The 21804-nt window shown below is 58.4% G+C and overlaps 1 protein-coding gene across 4 annotated transcripts in view; it reads left to right on the top strand.

The window, feature by feature from the left end:
- LOC138371337 (tripartite motif-containing protein 59-like) overlaps positions 1 to 21527 on the top strand; it is a 395572-nt gene extending 374045 nt beyond the window's left edge. For 3 of the 4 annotated variants that reach the window (XM_069336125.1, XM_069336123.1, XM_069336126.1), the window contains 3 exons: positions 1385 to 1531; positions 20539 to 20718; positions 20824 to 21527. In XM_069336125.1, the coding sequence (XP_069192226.1) occupies positions 1385 to 1531; positions 20539 to 20718; positions 20824 to 21006 (510 nt within the window). In that variant the 3' untranslated portion in view covers positions 21007 to 21527. The remainder of the gene's footprint in view (positions 1 to 1384; positions 1532 to 20538; positions 20719 to 20823) is intronic. The other variant, XM_069336124.1, reaches the window with a different exon arrangement.
- The last annotated feature ends 277 nt before the right edge of the window (positions 21528 to 21804 follow it).

Raw genomic sequence — 21804 nt, 5'->3', positions numbered from 1 at the left:
CCTTTCTGGGTGCCTGACCCCTGTCGATGGCAGACAGAAGGCGTCCAATAATATGGGGGATTCTATAGGTCATTGCTCCTTGTGCCTATGTGAGTGGGCCAGGTTCTGGCTTGTGGTCCCTGGTAGGGATAAGAACTCCATTCACATGACTGATGCCAAAGTCTAATATATTCATATCAGCCTGAATAGGTCCGGGGAGCCTCCGGGTCTCCCCCAGAAAATGGCGTTTCATTACATTCAATGCTGTATTTTTTGCTCTAACACCTGAAACAGTGTTAATAATAAAGTCAACTGTCATCTTGGCATTTCTCTACACTGTGGTCAATACAGTACTCAGTGTTCACTACACCCATGTCAACTGTCATCTTGGTGTTTCTCTACACTGTGGTCAGCACTCAGTGTTCACTACACCCATGTCAACTGTCATCTTGGTGTTTCTCTACACTGTGGTCAGCACTCAGTGTTCACCACACCCATGTCAACTGTCATCTTGGTGTTTCTCTACACTGTGGTCAGCACTCAGTGTTCACTACACCCATGTCAACTGTCATCTTGGTGCTTCTCTACACTGTGGTCAGCACTCAGTGTTCACCACACCCATGTCAACTGTCATCTTGGTGTTTCTCTACACTATAATCAGTGTAGAGAAACAACATTACTTATATTGTCAATATATTTTATATTGTAATATATTTTATTGCCTGTCTCTACTTCCTCATCACAATCGACTTGAGAATGGTCCAGGACGGACCGAAACGTCGTCGTCCCTTCACCTTCTAGTGTGTGGTCTGGTCAACATACTTTAGCCACGTTATTGTGACTCATCACCTGCTTATATTGTCAAATTACTTTACTCAGTCTGATGCTTCATTATAGTCAATTACTTTACTCAGAGCCTGATACTTCATTGTAGTCCAGTTTCTTTACTCAGAGCCTGATGCTTCATTGTATTCCGGTTACTTTACTCAGAGCCTGATAGCCTTTATAGTCCAGGTTCCGCCATTAATGTTTGTGTTGGTAATGACAGGTGCAGAAGACCATCAGGAAGGCCCTGGAGATGATGACCACAGAGACAGGTGCCACAGCTGACCCCATACACCTGGGAGACTCAGCCTCCACCATTAATGTTTGTGTTGGTAATGACAGGTGCAGGAGACCATCAGGGAGGCCCTGGAGATGATGACCACAGAGACAGGTGCCACAGCTGACCCCATACACCTGGGAGACTCAGCCTCCACCATTAATGTTTGTGTTGGTAATGACAGGTGCAGGAGACCATCAGGGAGGCCCTGGAGATGATGACCACAGAGACAGGTGCCACAGCTGACCCCGTACACCTGGGAGACTCAGCCTCCACCATTAATGTTTGTGTTGGTAATGACAGGTGCAGGAGACCATCAAGGAGGCCCTGGAGATGACGACCACGGAGACAGGTGCCACAGCTGACCCCGTACACCTGGGAGACTCAGCCTCCAGCATCATGAATAAAGTTCAGGAAATCACTGGAGAGATCCCCCAGAAGCAATTAACAGTAAGTTTTTTCTCATATCACAAGATATTGAGTTGCATTTTGAGGAGAGGAAGCTGTTCTTAGGTTTATCGAGGTTCCCCAAGGTCAACTACTGACTTAATATACAATACACAATAGTTGCCTTACTCCTGGATAAACATTACTGGTAGGTGAACAGAGAAATCTGGTGAAAGGAAAAATGGGAACCATTTCTGTCCTGAGCAATGGTTCAACCTGTGATCCTCTTTTGAACCCTGGATCCTGGCCCCCTCAGAGAGGCGCAGACACTCCAACAACCTACCGGGAAAGCATCCAAGAAAACAGCGAACCAAAAGAGATCACTGCTGGGTACAGAGAGACTGAAGCCTTGAAACTGCCAACAAACTCTCAAACAATGCCAGCACCAACCCCCTGCCAGTAGCGAGGGGCTGGAGCTACAGGTCCACCACCAACCCCCCTGCCAGTCGAGGGGGGGCTGGAGCTACAGGTCCACCACCAACCTCCCTGCCAGTAGAGGGGGGCTAGAGCTACAGGTCCAGTACCAACCCCCTGCCAGTAGAGGGGGGCTGGAGCTACAGGTCCAGCACCAACCCTCTGCCACTAGAGGGGGACTGGAGCTACAGGTCCAGCACCAACCCCCTGCCAGTAGAGGGGGGCTGGAGCTACAGGTCCAGCACCAACCCCCTGCCAGTAGAGGGGGGCTGGAGCTACAGGTCCAGTACCAACCCCCCTGCCAGTAGAGGGGTGGCTGGAGCTACAGGTCCACCACCAACCCCCTGCCAGTAGAGGGGTGGCTGGAGCTACAGGTCCAGCACCAACCCCCTGCCAGTAGAGGAGGCTACCTACCTTGGCTACCTTGAGGTGCTTCCGGGGCTTAGTGTCCCCGCGGCCCGGTCGTCGACCAGGCCTCCTGGTTGCTAGACTGATCAACCAGGCTGTTAGACGCGGCTGCTCGCAGCCTGACGTATGAGTCACAGCCTGGTTGATCAGGTATCCTTTGGAGGTGCTTATCCAGTTCTCTCTTGAACACTGTGAGGGGTTTGCCAGTTATGCCCCTTATGTGTAGTGGAAGCGTGTTGAACAGTCTCGGGCCTCTGATGTTGATAGAGTTCTCTCTCAGAGTACCTGTTGCACCTCTGCTTTTCAACGGGGGTATTCTGCACATCCTGCCATGTCTTCTGGTCTCATGTGGTGTTATTTCTGTGTGCAGGTTTGGGACCAGCCCCTCAATTATTTTCCACGTGTAAATTATTATGTATCTCTCCCGCCTGCGCTCAAGGGAGTACAGATTTAGGCTCTTTAGTCGGTCCCAGTAATTTAGATGTTTTACTGAGTGGATTCTAGCAGTAAAGGATCTCTGCACGCTCTCTAGGTCAGCAATTTCTCCAGCTTTGAAAGGGGCTGTCATTGTGCAGCAGTACTCCACTCTAGATAGCACAAGCGTTTTGAAAAGTATCATCATCGGTATAGCATCTCTAGTGTGAAAAGTTCTTGTTATCCAACCTGTCATTTTTCTTGCAGTTGTGACGGCTACTTTATTGTGTTCTTTAAAGGTAAGGTCTTCCAACATGAGTACACCCAGGTCCTTTACCATGGAGCTACAGGTCCAGCACCAACCCCCCTGCTAGTAGAGGGGCTGGAGCTACAGGTCCAGCACCAACCCCCTGCCAGTAGAGGGGTGGCTGCAGCTACAGGTCCAGCACCAGCCCCCCCTACCAGTAGAGGGGGCTGGAGCTACAGGTCCAGCACCAACCCCCCTGCCAGTAGAGGGGCTGGAGCTACAGGTCCAGCACCAACCCCCTGCCAGTAGAGGGGTGGCTGCAGCTACAGATCCAGCACCAGCCCCCTGCCAGTAGAGGGGATGGAGCTACAGATCCAGCACCAACCCCCTGCCAGTAGAGGGGGGCTGGAGCTTCAAATCCAGCCCCTACCCCCTGCCAGTAGAGGGGACTGGAACTATTGGTCCAGCACCAACCCCTTGCCAGTAGAGAAGGGCTGGAGTTACAAGTCCAGCACCAACCCCCTACCAGTAGAGGGGGGCTGGAGCTACAGGTCTAGCACCCACGCCCTACCAGTAAAGGGGCTGTAGCTACAAGTCCAGCAGCAATCCCCCTGCCAGTAGAGGGGGGGGGGGCTGTAGCTACAAGTTCAGCACCCACCCCCAGCCAGTAGAGGGGCTGGAGCTACTGGTCCAGCACCAACCCCCTATGCCAGTAGAGGGGGGGGGGGGCTGGAGCTACTGGTTCAGCACCACCCCCCCCCCTGCCAGTAGAGGGGACTGGAGCTACAGGTCCAGCACCAACCCCCTGCCAGTAGAGGGGGGGGGGCTGTAGCTACAAGTTCAGCACCAACCCCCTGCCAGTAGAGGGGGGGGGGCTGGAGCTACAGGTCCAGCACCAACCCCCTGCCAGTAGAGGGGGGGGGGGCTGGAGCTACAGGTCCAGCACCAACCCCCTGCCAATACAGGGGGGCTGGAGCTAAAGGTCCAGCACCAACCCCCTGCCAGTAGAGGGGGAGCTGGAGCTACAAGTCCAGCACCAACCCCCTGCCAGTTGAGGGGGGCTGGAGCTACAAATCCAGCACCCACCCCCAGCCAGTAGAGGGGCTGGAGCTTCAGGTCCAGCACCAACCCCCTGCCAGTAGAGGAGGCTGGAGCTACAAATCCATTACCCACCCCGAGCCAGTAGAGGGGAGCTGGAGCTACAGGTCCAGCACCAACCCCCTACCAGTAGAGGGGTTGGAGCTACAAGTCCAGTACCAACCCCCTGCCAGTAGAGGGGGGCTGGAGCTACAGGTCTAGCACCAACCCCCCTGCCAGTAGAGGGGGGGGGGGCTGGAGCTACTAGTCCAACACCTACCCCCTGCCAGTGGAGGGGGGCTGGAGCTACAAGTCCAACACCAACCCCCTGCCAGTAGAGGGGGGCTGGAGCTACAAGTCCAACACCAACCCCCTGCCATTAGAGGGGGGCTGGAGCTACAAGTCCAACATCAACCCCCATGCCAGTAAATGGGGGGAGCTGGAGCTACAGGTCCAGCACCAAACCCCTGCCAGTAGAGGGGGGGGGGTGGAGCAACAGATCCAGGACCAACCCACTGGTTGATACCTGGTTGGTGGGGTTCTGGGTTTTTGGAGTTCTTCCACTCCCCAAGCCCAGCCCGAGGCCAGGCTTGACTTGTGAGAGTTTGGTCCACCAGGCTGTTGCTTGAAACGGCCCGCAGGCCCACATACCCACCACAGCCCGGCTGGTCAGGCACTCCTTGGAGGAACAAATCTAGTTTCCTCTTGAAGATGTCCACGGTTGTTCCGGCAATATTTCTTATGCTTGCTGGGAGGACGTTGAATAACCGTGGACCTCTGATGTTTATGCAGTGTTCTCTGATTGTGCCTATGGCACCCCTGCTCTTCACTGGTTTGCCAAAAGAGGGGGATTGGAGCTACAAGTCCAGCACCTACCCAATGCCAGTAGAGGGGGGCTGGGGCTACAAGTCCAGCACCTACCCAGTGCCAGTAGAGGGAGGCTGGAGCTACACGTCCAGCACCAACCTCCCTGCCAGTAGAGGGGGGCTGGAACTACAGGTCGAACACCAACCCCCTTGCCAGTAGAGGGGGGGGGGCTAGAGCTACAGGACCAGCACCAACCCCCTGCCCGTAGAGGGGGATTGAAGCTACAAATCCAGTACCAACCCCTTGCCAGTAGAGGGGGACTGAAGCTACAGGTCTAGCACCAACCCCCTGCCAGTATTGGGGCTGGAGCTATTATTCCAGCACCAAACCCCTGCCAGTAGAGGTGGGCTGGAGCTACAGGTCCAGCACCAAACCCCCTGCCAATAGAGGGAGGCTGGAGAAACAGGTCTAGCACCAACCCCCTGCCAGTAGAGGGGGGCTGGAGCTACAGGTCAAGCACCAACCCCTAGCCAGTAGAGGGGATCTGGAGCTTCAGGTCCAGCAGCAACCCCTGCCACTAGAGGGGGGCTAGAACAACAGGTCCAGTACCAACCCCCTTCCAGTAGAAGGAGGCTGGAGCTACAGGTTCAGCACCAACCTCATTCCAGTAGGAGGGAGGCTGGAGCTACAGGTCCAGCAGCAACCCCTGCCGGTAGAGGGGCGCTGGAGCTACAGGTCCAGCACCAACCCCCTGCCAGTAGAGGGGAGCTGGGGCTACAGATCCAACACCAACCCCCTGCCAGTAGAGGGGGCTGGAGATTCAGGAACACAAGAGAAGTGTTAAGTCTGCAGACACTAACAATGCTCTCTTCTGCCATGTGAGGGATTCTAATCATCCCATTGATTGGTCTTCCTCCAAAATAATCTTTCCTGCCTCTACTCTACACAGACGCTGTCTTGTAGAATCGGCTCTTATACACAATGTACCCAACATGAACTTGGGTCCTGGCTTTGTTGCTGTGGACTCTTCCCTTACACAGTATATACTCAAATGCTCTAATCTTTCTAACAAACGTGACTTAACATAAGCTTACCCCTTCCATTTATCTTTCTTTCTCTTTCCTTTTCTTTCTCTCTTCTCCCTTTTTCTGTTCATTGTCTTCTCCTACGCTCCCTTGCTATCCTCTTCTTATTCCTATTACTTTCTCCTTCGGTGGTTATAATAGGAGCTGCCTCGTATGGGTCAATAGGCCTTCTGCAGTTCTCATTATTACTACTATCCCCTACACCTGACTTTCCTCCTCAGCTCTCTTTTGCCTATTTATTTCCTGTCCCTACCTCCTCATCACAGTCGACTAGAGAATGGTCCAGGACGGACCGAAACGTCGTCATCCCTTCAACTTCTAGTGTGTGGTCTGGTCAACATACTTCAGCTGCGTTATTGTGACTCATCGCCTGCGTTCAGGTCCAGCACCAACCCCCTGACAGTGGAGGGGGGCTGGAGCTACAAATCCATCACCTACCCCCTGCCAGGAGAGGGGGGCTGTAGCTATAGGTCCAGCACCAACCCCCTGTCAGTAGAGGGGGGGGGGCTGGAGCTACAAGTCCAGCACCAACCCCCTGCCAGTAGAGGGAAGCTGGAGCTACAGGTCCAGCACCAACCCTCTGCCAGTAGAGGGGGGCAGGAGCTACAGGTCCAGCACCAACCCCTTGCCAGTAGAGGGAGGCTGGAGCTACAGGTCCAGCACCAACCCCTTGCCAGTAGAGGGGGGCTGGAGCTACAGGTCCAGCATCAACCCCCTGCCAGTAGAGGGGGGCTGGAGATTCTGGTCCAGCACCAACCCCCTGCCAGTAGAGGTTGCCTGGAGCTACAGGTCCAGCACCAACCCCCTGCCAGTAGAGGGGGGGTTGGGGCTACAGGTCCAGCACCAACCCCTTGCCTGTAGAGGGGGGCTGGAGATTCAGGTCCAGCACCAACCCCCTGCCCGTAGAGGGGGATTAAAGCTACAAATCCAGTACCAACCCCCTGCCAGTAGAGGGGGACTGAAGCTACAGGTCTAGCACCAACCCCCTGCCAGTATTGGGGCTGGGGCTACTGGTCCAGCACCAACCCTCTGCCAGTAGAGGGGCTGGAGCTATTATTCCAGCACCAAACCCCTGCCAGTAGAGGGGGGCTGGAGCAACAGGTCCAGCACCAACCCCTGCCAGTGGAAGGAGGCTGAAGCTACAGATCCAGCACCAAACCCTTGCCAGTAGAGGGAGGATGGTACTACAGGTCAAGCACCAACCCCTTGCCAGTAGAGGGGGGCTGGAGCATCAGGTCCAGCACCAACCCCCTGCCAGTAGAGGGAGGCTGGAGCTACAGATCCAGCACCAACCCCTTGACAGTGGAGGGGGGCTGGAGCTACAGGTCCAGCACCATTCCCCTGATAGTGGAGGGGGGCTTGAGCTACAAATCCAGCACCTATCCCCTGCCAGTATAGGGGGGCTGTAGCTACAGGTCCAGCACCAACCCCCTGCCAGTAGAGTGAGCTGGATCTATTGGTCCAGCACCAACCCCCTGCCAGTAGAGGAGGGCTGGAGCTACAAGTCCAACACCAACCCCCTACCAGTAGAGTGGGGCTGGAGCTACAAGTCCAACACCAACCCCCTGCCAGTTGAGGGGGGAGCTGGAGCTTCAGGTCCAGCACCAACCCCCTGCCAGTAGAGGAGGGCTGGAGCTACAAGGCCAGCACCAACCCCCTGCCAGTAGGGGGGGCTGGAGCTACAAGTCCAGCACCAACCCCCTGTCAGTAGAGGGGCTGCAGCTACAAGTCCAGCACCAACCCCCTGCCAGTAGAGGGGCTGTAGCTACAAATCCAGCACCCACCCTCAGCCAGTAGAGGGAAGCTGGAGCTACAGGTTCAGCACCATCCCCCTGCCAGTAGAGGGGCTGCAGCTACAAGTCCAGCACCAACCCCCTGCCAGTAGAGGGGCTGTAGCTACAAATCCAGCACCCACCCTCAGCCAGTAGAGGGAAGCTGGAGCTACAGGTTCAGCACCAACCCCCTGCCAGTAAAGAATGGCTGGAGCTACAGGTCCAGCACCAACCCCCTGCCAGTAGAGGGGGGCTGGAGCTACAGGTCCAGCACCAACCCCCTGCCAGTAGAGGGGGGCTGGAGCTACAGGTCCAGCACCAACTCCCTGCCAGTAGAGGGGGGCTGGAGCTACAGGTCTAGCACCAACCCCCTGCCAGTAGAGGGGGGCTGGAGCTACAGGTCCAGCACCAACCCCCTGCCAGTAGAGGGGGGCTGGAGCTACAGGTCTAGCACCAACCCGCTGCCAGTAGAGGGGGGGCTGGAGCTACAGGTCCAGCACCAACCCCCTGCCAGTAGAGGGGGGCTGGAGCTACAGGTCTAGCACCAACCCCCTGCCAGTAGAGGGGGGCTGGAGCTACAGGTCCAGCACCAACCCCCTGCCAGTAGAGGGGGGCTAGAGCTACAAGTCCAGCACCAACCCCCTGCCAGTAGAGGGGGGCTGGAGCTACAGGTCCAGCACCAACCACCTGCCAGTAGAGGGGGGCTGGAGCTACAGGTCCAGCACAAACCACCTGCCAGTAGAGGGGGGCTGGAGCTACAGGTCTAGCACCAACCCCCTGCCAGTAGAGGGGGGCTGGAGCTACAGGTCCAGCACCCACCCTCAGTCAGTAGAGGGAAGCTGGAGCTACAGGTCTAGCACCAACCCCCTGCCAGTAGAGGGGGGCTGGAGCTACAGGTCCAGCACCAACCCCCTGCCAGTAGAGGGGGGCTAGAGCTACAAGTCCAGCACCAACCCCCTGCCAGTAGAGGGGGGCTGGAGCTACAGGTCCAGCACGAACCACCTGCCAGTAGAGGGGGGCTGGAGCTACAGGTCTAGCACCAACCCCCTGCCAGTAGAGGGGGGGCTGGAGCTACAGGTCCAGCACCAACCCCCTGCCAGTAGAGGGGGGCTGGAGCTACAGGTCTAGCACCAACCCCCTGCCAGTAGAGGGGGGGCTGGAGCTACAGGTCCAGCACCAACCCCCTGCCAGTAGAGGGGGGCTGGAGCTACAGGTCCAGCACCAACCCCCTGCCAGTAGAGGGGGGCTGGAGCTACAAGTCCAGCACCAACCCCCTGCCAGTAGAGGGGGGCTGGAGCTACAAGTCCAGCACCAACCCCCTGCCAGTAGAGGTGGGCTGGAGCTACAGGACCAGAGCCAACCCCCTGCCAGTAGAGGGGGGCTGGAGCAACAGGTCCAGCACCAACCCCTGCCAGTGGAAGGAGGCTGAAGCTACAGATCCAGCACCAAACCCTTGCCAGTAGAGGGAGGATGGTACTACAGGTTAAGCACCAACCCCTTGCCAGTAGAGAGGGGCTGGAGCATCAGGTCCAGCACCATTCCCCTGACAGTGGAGGGGGGCTTGAGCTACAAATCCAGCACCTATCCCCTGCCAGTATAGGGGGGCTGTAGCTACAGGTCCAGCACCAACCCCCTGCCAGTAGAGTGAGCTGGATCTATTGGTCCAGCACCAACCCCCTGCCAGTAGAGAAGGGCTGGAGCTACAAGTCCAGCACCAACCCCCTACCAGTAGAGTGGGGCTGGAGCTACAAGTCCAACACCAACCCCCTGCCAGTTGAGGGGGGAGCTGGAGCTTCAGGTCCAGCACCAACCCCCTGCCAGTAGAGGAGGGCTGGAGCTACAAGTCCAGCACCAACCCCCTGCCAGTAGGGGGGGCTGGAGCTACAAGTCCAGCACCAACCCCCTGTCAGTAGAGGGGGCTGCAGCTGCAAGTCCAGCACCAACCCCCTGCCAGTAGAGGGGCTGTAGCTACAAATCCAGCACCCACCCTCAGCCAGTAGAGGGAAGCTGGAGCTACAGGTTCAGCACCATCCCCCTGCCAGTAGAGGGGCTGCAGCTACAAGTCCAGCACCAACCCCCTGCCAGTAGAGGGGCTGTAGCTACAAATCCAGCACCCACCCTCAGCCAGTAGAGGGAAGCTGGAGCTACAGGTTCAGCACCAACCCCCTGCCAGTAAAGAATGGCTGGAGCTACAGGTCCAGCACCAACCCCCTGCCAGTAGAGGGGGGCTGGAGCTACAGGTCCAGCACCAACCCCCTGCCAGTAGAGGGGGGCTGGAGCTACAGGTCCAGCACCAACTCCCTGCCAGTAGAGGGGGGCTGGAGCTACAGGTCCAGCACCAACCCCCTGCCAGTAGAGGGGGGCTGGAGCTACAGGTCTAGCACCAACCCGCTGCCAGTAGAGGGGGGGCTGGAGCTACAGGTCCAGCACCAACCCCCTGCCAGTAGAGGGGGGCTGGAGCTACAGGTCTAGCACCAACCCCCTGCCAGTAGAGGGGGGCTGGAGCTACAGGTCCAGCACCAACCCCCTGGCAGTAGAGGGGGGCTAGAGCTACAAGTCCAGCACCAACCCCCTGCCAGTAGAGGGGGGCTGGAGCTACAGGTCCAGCACCAACCACCTGCCAGTAGAGGGGGGCTGGAGCTACAGGTCCAGCACCAACCACCTGCCAGTAGAGGGGGGCTGGAGCTACAGGTCTAGCACCAACCCCCTGCCAGTAGAGGGGGGCTGGAGCTACAGGTCCAGCACCAACCCCCTGCCAGTAGAGGGGGGCTGGAGCTACAGGTCTAGCACCAACCCCCTGCCAGTAGAGGGGGGCTGGAGCTGCAGGTCCAGCACCAACCCCCTGCCAGTAGAGGGGGGCTAGAGCTACAAGTCCAGCACCAACCCCCTGCCAGTAGAGGGGGGCTGGAGCTACAGGTCCAGCACCAACCACCTGCCAGTAGAGGGGGGCTGGAGCTACAGGTCTTGCACCAACCCCCTGCCAGTAGAGGGGGGCTGGAGCTACAGGTCCAGCACCAACCCCCTGCCAGTAGAGGGGGGGCTGGAGCTACAGGTCTAGCACCAACCCCCTGCCAGTAGAGGGGGGGCTGGAGCTACAGGTCCAGCACCAACCCCCTGCCAGTAGAGGGGGGCTGGAGCTACAGGTCTAGCACCAGCCCCCTGCCAGTAGAGGGGGGGCTAGAGCTACAAGTCCAGCACCAACCCCCTGCCAGTAGAGGGGGGCTGGAGCTACAGGTCCAGCACCAACCACCTGCCAGTAGAGGGGGGCTGGAGCTACAGGTCTAGCACCAACCCCCTGCCAGTAGAGGGGGGCTGGAGCTACAGGTCTAGCACCAACCCCCTGCCAGTAGAGGGGGGCTGGAGCTACAGGTCCAGCACCAACCCCCTGCCAGTAGAGGGGGGCTGGAGCTACAGGTCTAGCACCAACCTCCTGCCAGTAGAGGGGGGCTGGAGCTACAGGTCCAGCACCAACCCCCTGCCAGTAGAGGGGGGCTGGAGCTACAGGTCTAGCACCCACGCCCTACCAGTAAAGGGGCTGTAGCTACAAGTCCAGCAGCAATCCCCCTGCCAGTAGAGGGGGGGGGCTGTAGCTACAAGTTCAGCACCCAGCCCCAGCCAGTAGAGGGGCTGGAGCTACTGGTCCAGCACCAACCCCCTATGCCAGTAGAGGGGGGGGGCTGGAGCTACTGGTTCAGCACCACCCCCCCCCCTGCCAGTAGAGGGGACTGGAGCTACAGGTCCAGCACCAACCCCCTGCCAGTAGAGGAGGGGGGCTGTAGCTACAAGTTCAGCACCAACCCCCTGCCAGTAGAGGGGGGGGGGCTGGAGCTACAGGTCCAGCACCAACCCCCTGCCAGTAGAGGGGGGGGGGCTGGAGCTACAGGTCCAGCACCAACCCCCTGCCAATACAGGGGGGCTGGAGCTAAAGGTCCAGCACCAACCCCCTGCCAGTAGAGGGGGAGCTGGAGCTACAAGTCCAGCACCAACCCCCTGCCAGTTGAGGGGGGCTGGAGCTACAAATCCAGCACCCACCCCCAGCCAGTAGAGGGGCTGGAGCTTCAGGTCCAGCACCAACCCCCTGCCAGTAGAGGAGGCTGGAGCTACAAATCCATTACCCACCCCGAGCCAGTAGAGGGGAGCTGGAGCTACAGGTCCAGCACCAACCCCCTACCAGTAGAGGGGTTGGAGCTACAAGTCCAGTACCAACCCCCTGCCAGTAGAGGGGGGCTGGAGCTACAGGTCTAGCACCAACCCCCCTGCCAGTAGAGGGGGGGGGCTGGAGCTACTAGTCCAACACCTACCCCCTGCCAGTGGAGGGGGGCTGGAGCTACAAGTCCAACACCAACCCCCTGCCAGTAGAGGGGGGCTGGAGCTACAAGTCCAACACCAACCCCCTGCCATTAGAGGGGGGCTGGAGCTACAAGTCCAACATCAACCCCCATGCCAGTAAATGGGGGGAGCTGGAGCTACAGGTCCAGCACCAAACCCCTGCCAGTAGAGGGGGGGGGGTGGAGCAACAGATCCAGGACCAACCCACTGGTTGATACCTGGTTGGTGGGGTTCTGGGTTTTTGGAGTTCTTCCACTCCCCAAGCCCAGCCCGAGGCCAGGCTTGACTTGTGAGAGTTTGGTCCACCAGGCTGTTGCTTGAAACGGCCCGCAGGCCCACATACCCACCACAGCCCGGCTGGTCAGGCACTCCTTGGAGGAACAAATCTAGTTTCCTCTTGAAGATGTCCACGGTTGTTCCGGCAATATTTCTTATGCTTGCTGGGAGGACGTTGAATAACCGTGGACCTCTGATGTTTATGCAGTGTTCTCTGATTGTGCCTATGGCACCCCTGCTCTTCACTGGTTTGCCAAAAGAGGGGGATTGGAGCTACAAGTCCAGCACCTACCCAATGCCAGTAGAGGGGGGCTGGGGCTACAAGTCCAGCACCTACCCAGTGCCAGTAGAGGGAGGCTGGAGCTACACGTCCAGCACCAACCTCCCTGCCAGTAGAGGGGGGCTGGAACTACAGGTCGAACACCAACCCCCTTGCCAGTAGAGGGGGGGGGGCTAGAGCTACAGGACCAGCACCAACCCCCTGCCCGTAGAGGGGGATTGAAGCTACAAATCCAGTACCAACCCCTTGCCAGTAGAGGGGGACTGAAGCTACAGGTCTAGCACCAACCCCCTGCCAGTATTGGGGCTGGAGCTATTATTCCAGCACCAAACCCCTGCCAGTAGAGGTGGGCTGGAGCTACAGGTCCAGCACCAAACCCCCTGCCAATAGAGGGAGGCTGGAGAAACAGGTCTAGCACCAACCCCCTGCCAGTAGAGGGGGGCTGGAGCTACAGGTCAAGCACCAACCCCTAGCCAGTAGAGGGGATCTGGAGCTTCAGGTCCAGCAGCAACCCCTGCCACTAGAGGGGGGCTAGAACAACAGGTCCAGTACCAACCCCCTTCCAGTAGAAGGAGGCTGGAGCTACAGGTTCAGCACCAACCTCATTCCAGTAGGAGGGAGGCTGGAGCTACAGGTCCAGCAGCAACCCCTGCCGGTAGAGGGGCGCTGGAGCTACAGGTCCAGCACCAACCCCCTGCCAGTAGAGGGGAGCTGGGGCTACAGATCCAACACCAACCCCCTGCCAGTAGAGGGGGCTGGAGATTCAGGAACACAAGAGAAGTGTTAAGTCTGCAGACACTAACAATGCTCTCTTCTGCCATGTGAGGGATTCTAATCATCCCATTGATTGGTCTTCCTCCAAAATAATCTTTCCTGCCTCTACTCTACACAGACGCTGTCTTGTAGAATCGGCTCTTATACACAATGTACCCAACATGAACTTGGGTCCTGGCTTTGTTGCTGTGGACTCTTCCCTTTCACAGTATATACTCAAATGCTCTAATCTTTCTAACAAACGTGACTTAACATAAGCTTACCCCTTCCATTTATCTTTCTTTCTCTTTCCTTTTCTTTCTCTCTTCTCCCTTTTTCTGTTCATTGTCTTCTCCTACGCTCCCTTGCTATCCTCTTCTTATTCCTATTACTTTCTCCTTCGGTGGTTATAATAGGAGCTGCCTCGTATGGGTCAATAGGCCTTCTGCAGTTCTCATTATTACTACTATCCCCTACACCTGACTTTCCTCCTCAGCTCTCTTTTGCCTATTTATTTCCTGTCCCTACCTCCTCATCACAATCGACTAGAGAATGGTCCAGGACGGACCGAAACGTCGTCATCCCTTCAACTTCTAGTGTGTGGTCTGGTCAACATACTTCAGCTGCGTTATTGTGACTCATCGCCTGCGTTCAGGTCCAGCACCAACCCCCTGACAGTGGAGGGGGGCTGGAGCTACAAATCCATCACCTACCCCCTGCCAGTAGAGGGGGGCTGTAGCTATAGGTCCAGCACCAACCCCCTGTCAGTAGAGGGGGGGGGGGCTGGAGCTACAAGTCCAGCACCAACCCCCTGCCAGTAGAGGGAAGCTGGAGCTACAGGTCCAGCACCAACCCTCTGCCAGTAGAGGGGGGCAGGAGCTACAGGTCCAGCACCAACCCCTTGCCAGTAGAGGGAGGCTGGAGCTACAGGTCCAGCACCAACCCCTTGCCAGTAGAGGGGGGCTGGAGCTACAGGTCCAGCATCAACCCCCTGCCAGTAGAGGGGGGCTGGAGATTCTGGTCCAGCACCAACCCCCTGCCAGTAGAGGTTGCCTGGAGCTACAGGTCCAGCACCAACCCCCTGCCAGTAGAGGGGGGGTTGGGGCTACAGGTCCAGCACCAACCCCTTGCCTGTAGAGGGGGGCTGGAGATTCAGGTCCAGCACCAACCCCCTGCCCGTAGAGGGGGATTAAAGCTACAAATCCAGTACCAACCCCCTGCCAGTAGAGGGGGACTGAAGCTACAGGTCTAGCACCAACCCCCTGCCAGTATTGGGGCTGGGGCTACTGGTCCAGCACCAACCCTCTGCCAGTAGAGGGGCTGGAGCTATTATTCCAGCACCAAACCCCTGCCAGTAGAGGTGGGCTGGAGCTACAGGACCAGAACCAACCCCCTGCCAGTAGAGGGGGGCTGGAGCAACAGGTCCAGCACCAACCCCTGCCAGTGGAAGGAGGCTGAAGCTACAGATCCAGCACCAAACCCTTGCCAGTAGAGGGAGGATGGTACTACAGGTCAAGCACCAACCCCTTGCCAGTAGAGGGGGGCTGGAGCATCAGGTCCAGCACCAACCCCCTGCCAGTAGAGGGAGGCTGGAGCTACAGATCCAGCACCAACCCCTTGACAGTGGAGGGGGGCTGGAGCTACAGGTCCAGCACCATTCCCCTGACAGTGGAGGGGGGCTTGAGCTACAAATCCAGCACCTATCCCCTGCCAGTATAGGGGGGCTGTAGCTACAGGTCCAGCACCAACCCCCTGCCAGTAGAGTGAGCTGGATCTATTGGTCCAGCACCAACCCCCTGCCAGTAGAGGAGGGCTGGAGCTACAAGTCCAACACCAACCCCCTACCAGTAGAGTGGGGCTGGAGCTACAAGTCCAACACCAACCCCCTGCCAGTTGAGGGGGGAGCTGGAGCTTCAGGTCCAGCACCAACCCCCTGCCAGTAGAGGAGGGCTGGAGCTACAAGGCCAGCACCAACCCCCTGCCAGTAGGGGGGGCTGGAGCTACAAGTCCAGCACCAAGCCCCTGTCAGTAGAGGGGCTGCAGCTACAAGTCCAGCACCAACCCCCTGCCAGTAGAGGGGCTGTAGCTACAAATCCAGCACCCACCCTCAGCCAGTAGAGGGAAGCTGGAGCTACAGGTTCAGCACCATCCCCCTGCCAGTAGAGGGGCTGCAGCTACAAGTCCAGCACCAACCCCCTGCCAGTAGAGGGGCTGTAGCTACAAATCCAGCACCCACCCTCAGCCAGTAGAGGGAAGCTGGAGCTACAGGTTCAGCACCAACCCCCTGCCAGTAAAGAATGGCTGGAGCTACAGGTCCAGCACCAACCCCCTGCCAGTAGAGGGGGGCTGGAGCTACAGGTCCAGCACCAACCCCCTGCCAGTAGAGGGGGGCTGGAGCTACAGGTCCAGCACCAACTCCCTGCCAGTAGAGGGGGGCTGGAGCTACAGGTCCAGCACCAACCCCCTGCCAGTAGAGGGGGGCTGGAGCTACAGGTCTAGCACCAACCCGCTGCCAGTAGAGGGGGGGCTGGAGCTACAGGTCCAGCACCAACCCCCTGCCAGTAGAGGGGGGCTGGAGCTACAGGTCTAGCACCAACCCCCTGCCAGTAGAGGGGGGCTGGAGCTACAGGTCCAGCACCAACCCCCTGCCAGTAGAGGGGGGCTAGAGCTACAAGTCCAGCACCAACCCCCTGCCAGTAGAGGGGGGCTGGAGCTACAGGTCCAGCACCAACCACCTGCCAGTAGAGGGGGGCTGGAGCTACAGGTCCAGCACCAACCACCTGCCAGTAGAGGGGGGCTGGAGCTACAGGTCTAGCACCAACCCCCTGCCAGTAGAGGGGGGCTGGAGCTACAGGTCCAGCACCCACCCTCAGCCAGTAGAGGGAAGCTGGAGCTACAGGTCTAGCACCAACCCCCTGCCAGTAGAGGGGGGCTGGAGCTACAGGTCCAGCACCAACCCCCTGCCAGTAGAGGGGGGCTAGAGCTACAAGTCCAGCACCAACCCCCTGCCAGTAGAGGGGGGCTGGAGCTACAGGTCCAGCACGAACCACCTGCCAGTAGAGGGGGGCTGGAGCTACAGGTCTAGCACCAACCCCCTGCCAGTAGAGGGGGGGCTGGAGCTACAGGTCCAGCACCAACCCCCTGCCAGTAGAGGGGGGCTGGAGCTACAGGTCTAGCACCAACCCCCTGCCAGTAGAGGGGGGGCTGGAGCTACAGGTCCAGCACCAACCCCCTGCCAGTAGAGGGGGGCTGGAGCTACAGGTCCAGCACCAACCCCTGCCAGTAGAGGGGGGCTGGAGCTACAAGTCCAGCACCAACCCCCTGCCAGTAGAGGGGGGCTGGAGCTACAAGTCCAGCACCAACCCCCTGCCAGTAGAGGTGGGCTGGAGCTACAGGACCAGAGCCAACCCCCTGCCAGTAGAGGGGGGCTGGAGCAACAGGTCCAGCACCAACCCCTGCCAGTGGAAGGAGGCTGAAGCTACAGATCCAGCACCAAACCCTTGCCAGTAGAGGGAGGATGGTACTACAGGTTAAGCACCAACCCCTTGCCAGTAGAGGGGGGCTGGAGCATCAGGTCCAGCACCATTCCCCTGACAGTGGAGGGGGGCTTGAGCTACAAATCCAGCACCTATCCCCTGCCAGTATAGGGGGGCTGTAGCTACAGGTCCAGCACCAACCCCCTGCCAGTAGAGTGAGCTGGATCTATTGGTCCAGCACCAACCCCCTGCCAGTAGAGAAGGGCTGGAGCTACAAGTCCAGCACCAACCCCCTACCAGTAGAGTGGGGCTGGAGCTACAAGTCCAACACCAACCCCCTGCCAGTTGAGGGGGGAGCTGGAGCTTCAGGTCCAGCACCAACCCCCTGCCAGTAGAGGAGGGCTGGAGCTACAAGTCCAGCACCAACCCCCTGCCAGTAGGGGGGGCTGGAGCTACAAGTCCAGCACCAACCCCCTGTCAGTAGAGGGGCTGCAGCTGCAAGTCCAGCACCAACCCCCTGCCAGTAGAGGGGCTGTAGCTACAAATCCAGCACCCACCCTCAGCCAGTAGAGGGAAGCTGGAGCTACAGGTTCAGCACCATCCCCCTGCCAGTAGAGGGGCTGCAGCTACAAGTCCAGCACCAACCCCCTGCCAGTAGAGGGGCTGTAGCTACAAATCCAGCACCCACCCTCAGCCAGTAGAGGGAAGCTGGAGCTACAGGTTCAGCACCAACCCCCTGCCAGTAAAGAATGGCTGGAGCTACAGGTCCAGCACCAACCCCCTGCCAGTAGAGGGGGGCTGGAGCTACAGGTCCAGCACCAACCCCCTGCCAGTAGAGGGGGGCTGGAGCTACAGGTCCAGCACCAACTCCCTGCCAGTAGAGGGGGGCTGGAGCTACAGGTCCAGCACCAACCCCCTGCCAGTAGAGGGGGGCTGGAGCTACAGGTCTAGCACCAACCCGCTGCCAGTAGAGGGGGGGCTGGAGCTACAGGTCCAGCACCAACCCCCTGCCAGTAGAGGGGGGCTGGAGCTACAGGTCTAGCACCAACCCCCTGCCAGTAGAGGGGGGCTGGAGCTACAGGTCCAGCACCAACCCCCTGGCAGTAGAGGGGGGCTAGAGCTACAAGTCCAGCACCAACCCCCTGCCAGTAGAGGGGGGCTGGAGCTACAGGTCCAGCACCAACCACCTGCCAGTAGAGGGGGGCTGGAGCTACAGGTCCAGCACCAACTACCTGCCAGTAGAGGGGGGCTGGAGCTACAGGTCTAGCACCAACCCCCTGCCAGTAGAGGGGGGCTGGAGCTACAGGTCCAGCACCAACCCCCTGCCAGTAGAGGGGGGCTGGAGCTACAGGTCTAGCACCAACCCCCTGCCAGTAGAGGGGGGCTGGAGCTGCAGGTCCAGCACCAACCCCCTGCCAGTAGAGGGGGGCTAGAGCTACAAGTCCAGCACCAACCCCCTGCCAGAAGAGGGGGGCTGGAGCTACAGGTCCAGCACCAACCACCTGCCAGTAGAGGGGGGCTGGAGCTACAGGTCTAGCACCAACCCCCTGCCAGTAGAGGGGGGCTGGAGCTACAGGTCCAGCACCAACCCCCTGCCAGTAGAGGGGGGGCTGGAGCTACAGGTCTAGCACCAACCCCCTGCCAGTAGAGGGGGGGCTGGAGCTACAGGTCCAGCACCAACCCCCTGCCAGTAGAGGGGGGCTGGAGCTACAGGTCTAGCACCAACCCCCTGCCAGTAGAGGGGGGGCTAGAGCTACAAGTCCAGCACCAACCCCCTGCCAGTAGAGGGGGGCTGGAGCTACAGGTCCAGCACCAACCACCTGCCAGTAGAGGGGGGCTGGAGCTACAGGTCTAGCACCAACCCCCTGCCAGTAGAGGGGGGCTGGAGCTACAGGTCTAGCACCAACCCCCTGCCAGTAGAGGGGGGCTGGAGCTACAGGTCCAGCACCAACCCCCTGCCAGTAGAGGGGGGCTGGAGCTACAGGTCTAGCACCAACCTCCTGCCAGTAGAGGGGGGCTGGAGCTACAGGTCCAGCACCAACCCCCTGCCAGTAGAGGGGGGCTGGAGCTACAGGTCCAGCACCAACCCCCTGCCAGTAGAGGGGGGCTGGAGCTACAGGTCCAGCACCAACCCCCTGCCAGTAGAGGGGGGCTGGAGCTACAGGTCTAGCACCAACCCCCTGCCAGTAGAGGGGGGCTGGAGCTACAGGTCTAGCACCAAACCCCTGCCACTAGAGGGGGGCTGGAACTACAGGTCCAGCACCAACCTCCCTGCCAGTAGAGAGGGGCTGAAGCTACAGGTCCAGGATAAACCCCCTGCCAGTAAAGGGGGGCTGGATAATGGCGCTGACACTGCCCACAGGTGATAATGGGGTTGACACTGACCACAGGTGAAAATGGGGCTGACACTGACCACAGGTGATAATGGGGCTGACACTGACCGTAGGTGATAATGGGGCTGACACTGACCGTAGGTGATAATGGGGCTGACACTGTCCACAGGTGATAACGGGGCTGACACTGTCCACAGGTGATAACGGGGCTGACACTGTCCACAGGTGATAAAGGGACTGACACTGTCCACAGGTGATAATGGGGCTGACACTGTCCACAAGTTATAATGGGGCTGACACTGCCCACTGGTGATAATGGGGCTGACACTGCCCACCGGTGATAATGGGGCTGACACTGACCACAGGTGATAATGGGGCTGACACTGACCACAGGTGATAATGGTGCTGACACTGACCACAGGTGATAATGGGGCTGACACTGACCACAGGTGATAATGGGGCTGACACTGACCACAGGTGATAATGGGGCTGACACTGACCACAGGTGATAATGGTGCTGACACTGTCCACAGGTGATAATGGGGCTGACACTGACCACAGGTGATAATGGGGCTGACACTGACCACAGGTGATAATGGGGCTGACAATCCATATGTGATAATGGGGCTGACACTGACCACAGGTGATAATGGGGCTGACACTGTCCACAGGTGATAATGGGGCTGACACTTACCACAGGTGATAATGGGGCTGGCACTGCCCACAGGTGATAACGGGGCTGACACTCCACATGTGATAATGGGGCTGACACTTTCCACAGATGATAATGGGGCTGACACTGTCCACAGGTGATAATGGGGCTGACACTGCCCACTGGTGATAATGGGGCTGACACTGACCACAGGTGATAATGGGGCTGACACTGACCACAGGTGATAATGGGGCTGACACTGACCACAGGTGATAATGGGGCTGACACTGACCACAGGTGATAATGGGGCTGACACTCCACATGTGATAATGGAGTTGTCACTGTCCACAGGTGATAATGGGGCTGACACTGACCACAGGTGATAATGGGGCTGACACTGATCACAGGTGATAATGGGGCTGACACTTACCACAGGTGATAATGGGGGTGACACTGTCCACAGGTGATAACGGGGGTGACACTGTCCACAGGTGATAATGGGGCTGGCACTGCCCATGGTTGATAATGGGGCTGACACTGACCACAGGTGATAATGGGGCTGACACTGACCACAGGTGATAATGGGGCTGACACTGACCACAGGTGATAATGGGGCTGACACTGTCCACAGGTGATAATGGGTCTGACACTGACCACAGGTGATAATGGGGCTGACACTGTCAACAGGTTGAGGACCTCCGCAGGATGAGGGAGCCCGTCAAGAGGCTGGTGGAGGCTGGCCGGGTGTTGGCCGTCCAGGAAGACCAAGATAGCCGCCGCTCCGCCATGATAACTCTACAAGACGGACAGCTGTACCTCCACCCACTCCTGCGTCAGCCCACGCCCACCTACGCCCACACCCTCCAGGTTACTTTATTACACCCACTTGTCTTACTGACATTACTGAGTTATAACTAATATGATGACATTTTGTTATACAGTTATCAGCATGATTTATTTCATTTTCTGCAGGAGAGTGAGGTTGTGGGCATGCTAGACCCCTCCTGCACCTTGGCGTTCCTTGAGCTCGGGTGGGCGGGGTCAACAAGAGGGCGGGTCACCATCCGGTTGACCCCTGACACTCTGCTGGCCAGACAGTTTGTGTTGTTGTGTACGGGCCAGCGGGGCCACACCTACCGCAACACGGGTGGATGACAAAGGTCAGCCGGGGGAGTGTGTGGGGGGCGGAGACTACGAGAGTAATGATGGTGAGGGAGGAGCCCAACTGCTGCATTACGTCCTGGCCCACACAGCTCCTGCCCGGAGGTCAGGCCGGGCAGGAGCTGTGCGGGCCAGGTGTCCGCTGGGGGATCCCAGGAGTACCCAGTTCATCATCGGCACCAGGGACCTCCAGGGTGGTGGCCAGTGGTTATATGTCTTCGGTGATGTGGTGAGCGGACTGGATGTGGTGAGGGCAGCAGTCAACCACAGTGACATTACAGAGGTGACTGTGGTGGACTGTGGTGTTGTGCTGCCACTCTAGTTCACTGTACCATCACCATCACTACTGTGGTGTTGTGCTGCCACTCTAGTTCACTGTACCATCACTACTGTGGTGTTGTGCTGCCACTCTAGTTCACTGTACCACCACCATCACTACTGTGGTGTTGTGCTGCATCTCTAGTTCACTGTACCATCACTACTGTGGTGTTGTGCTGCCACTCTAGTTCACTGTACCACCACCATCACTACTGTGGTGTTGTGCTGCCACTCTAGTTCACTGTACCATCACTATCACTACTATGGTCTAGTGCTGCCACTCTAGTTCACTGTACCATCACCATCACTACTGTGGTGTTGTGCTGCCACTCAAGTTCACTGTACCATCACCATCACTACTGTGGTGTTGTGCTGCCACTCTAGTTCACTGTACCACCACCATCACTACTGTGGTGTTGTGCTGCTACTCTAGTTCACTGTACCATCACTACTGTGGTGTTCTGCTGCCACTCT

The sequence above is a fragment of the Procambarus clarkii genome, chromosome 35 (assembly GCF_040958095.1).
Source record: "Procambarus clarkii isolate CNS0578487 chromosome 35, FALCON_Pclarkii_2.0, whole genome shotgun sequence".
Classification (NCBI taxonomy): domain Eukaryota; kingdom Metazoa; phylum Arthropoda; class Malacostraca; order Decapoda; family Cambaridae; genus Procambarus; species Procambarus clarkii.
This window is presented reverse-complemented; position numbering and strand designations above follow the sequence as displayed.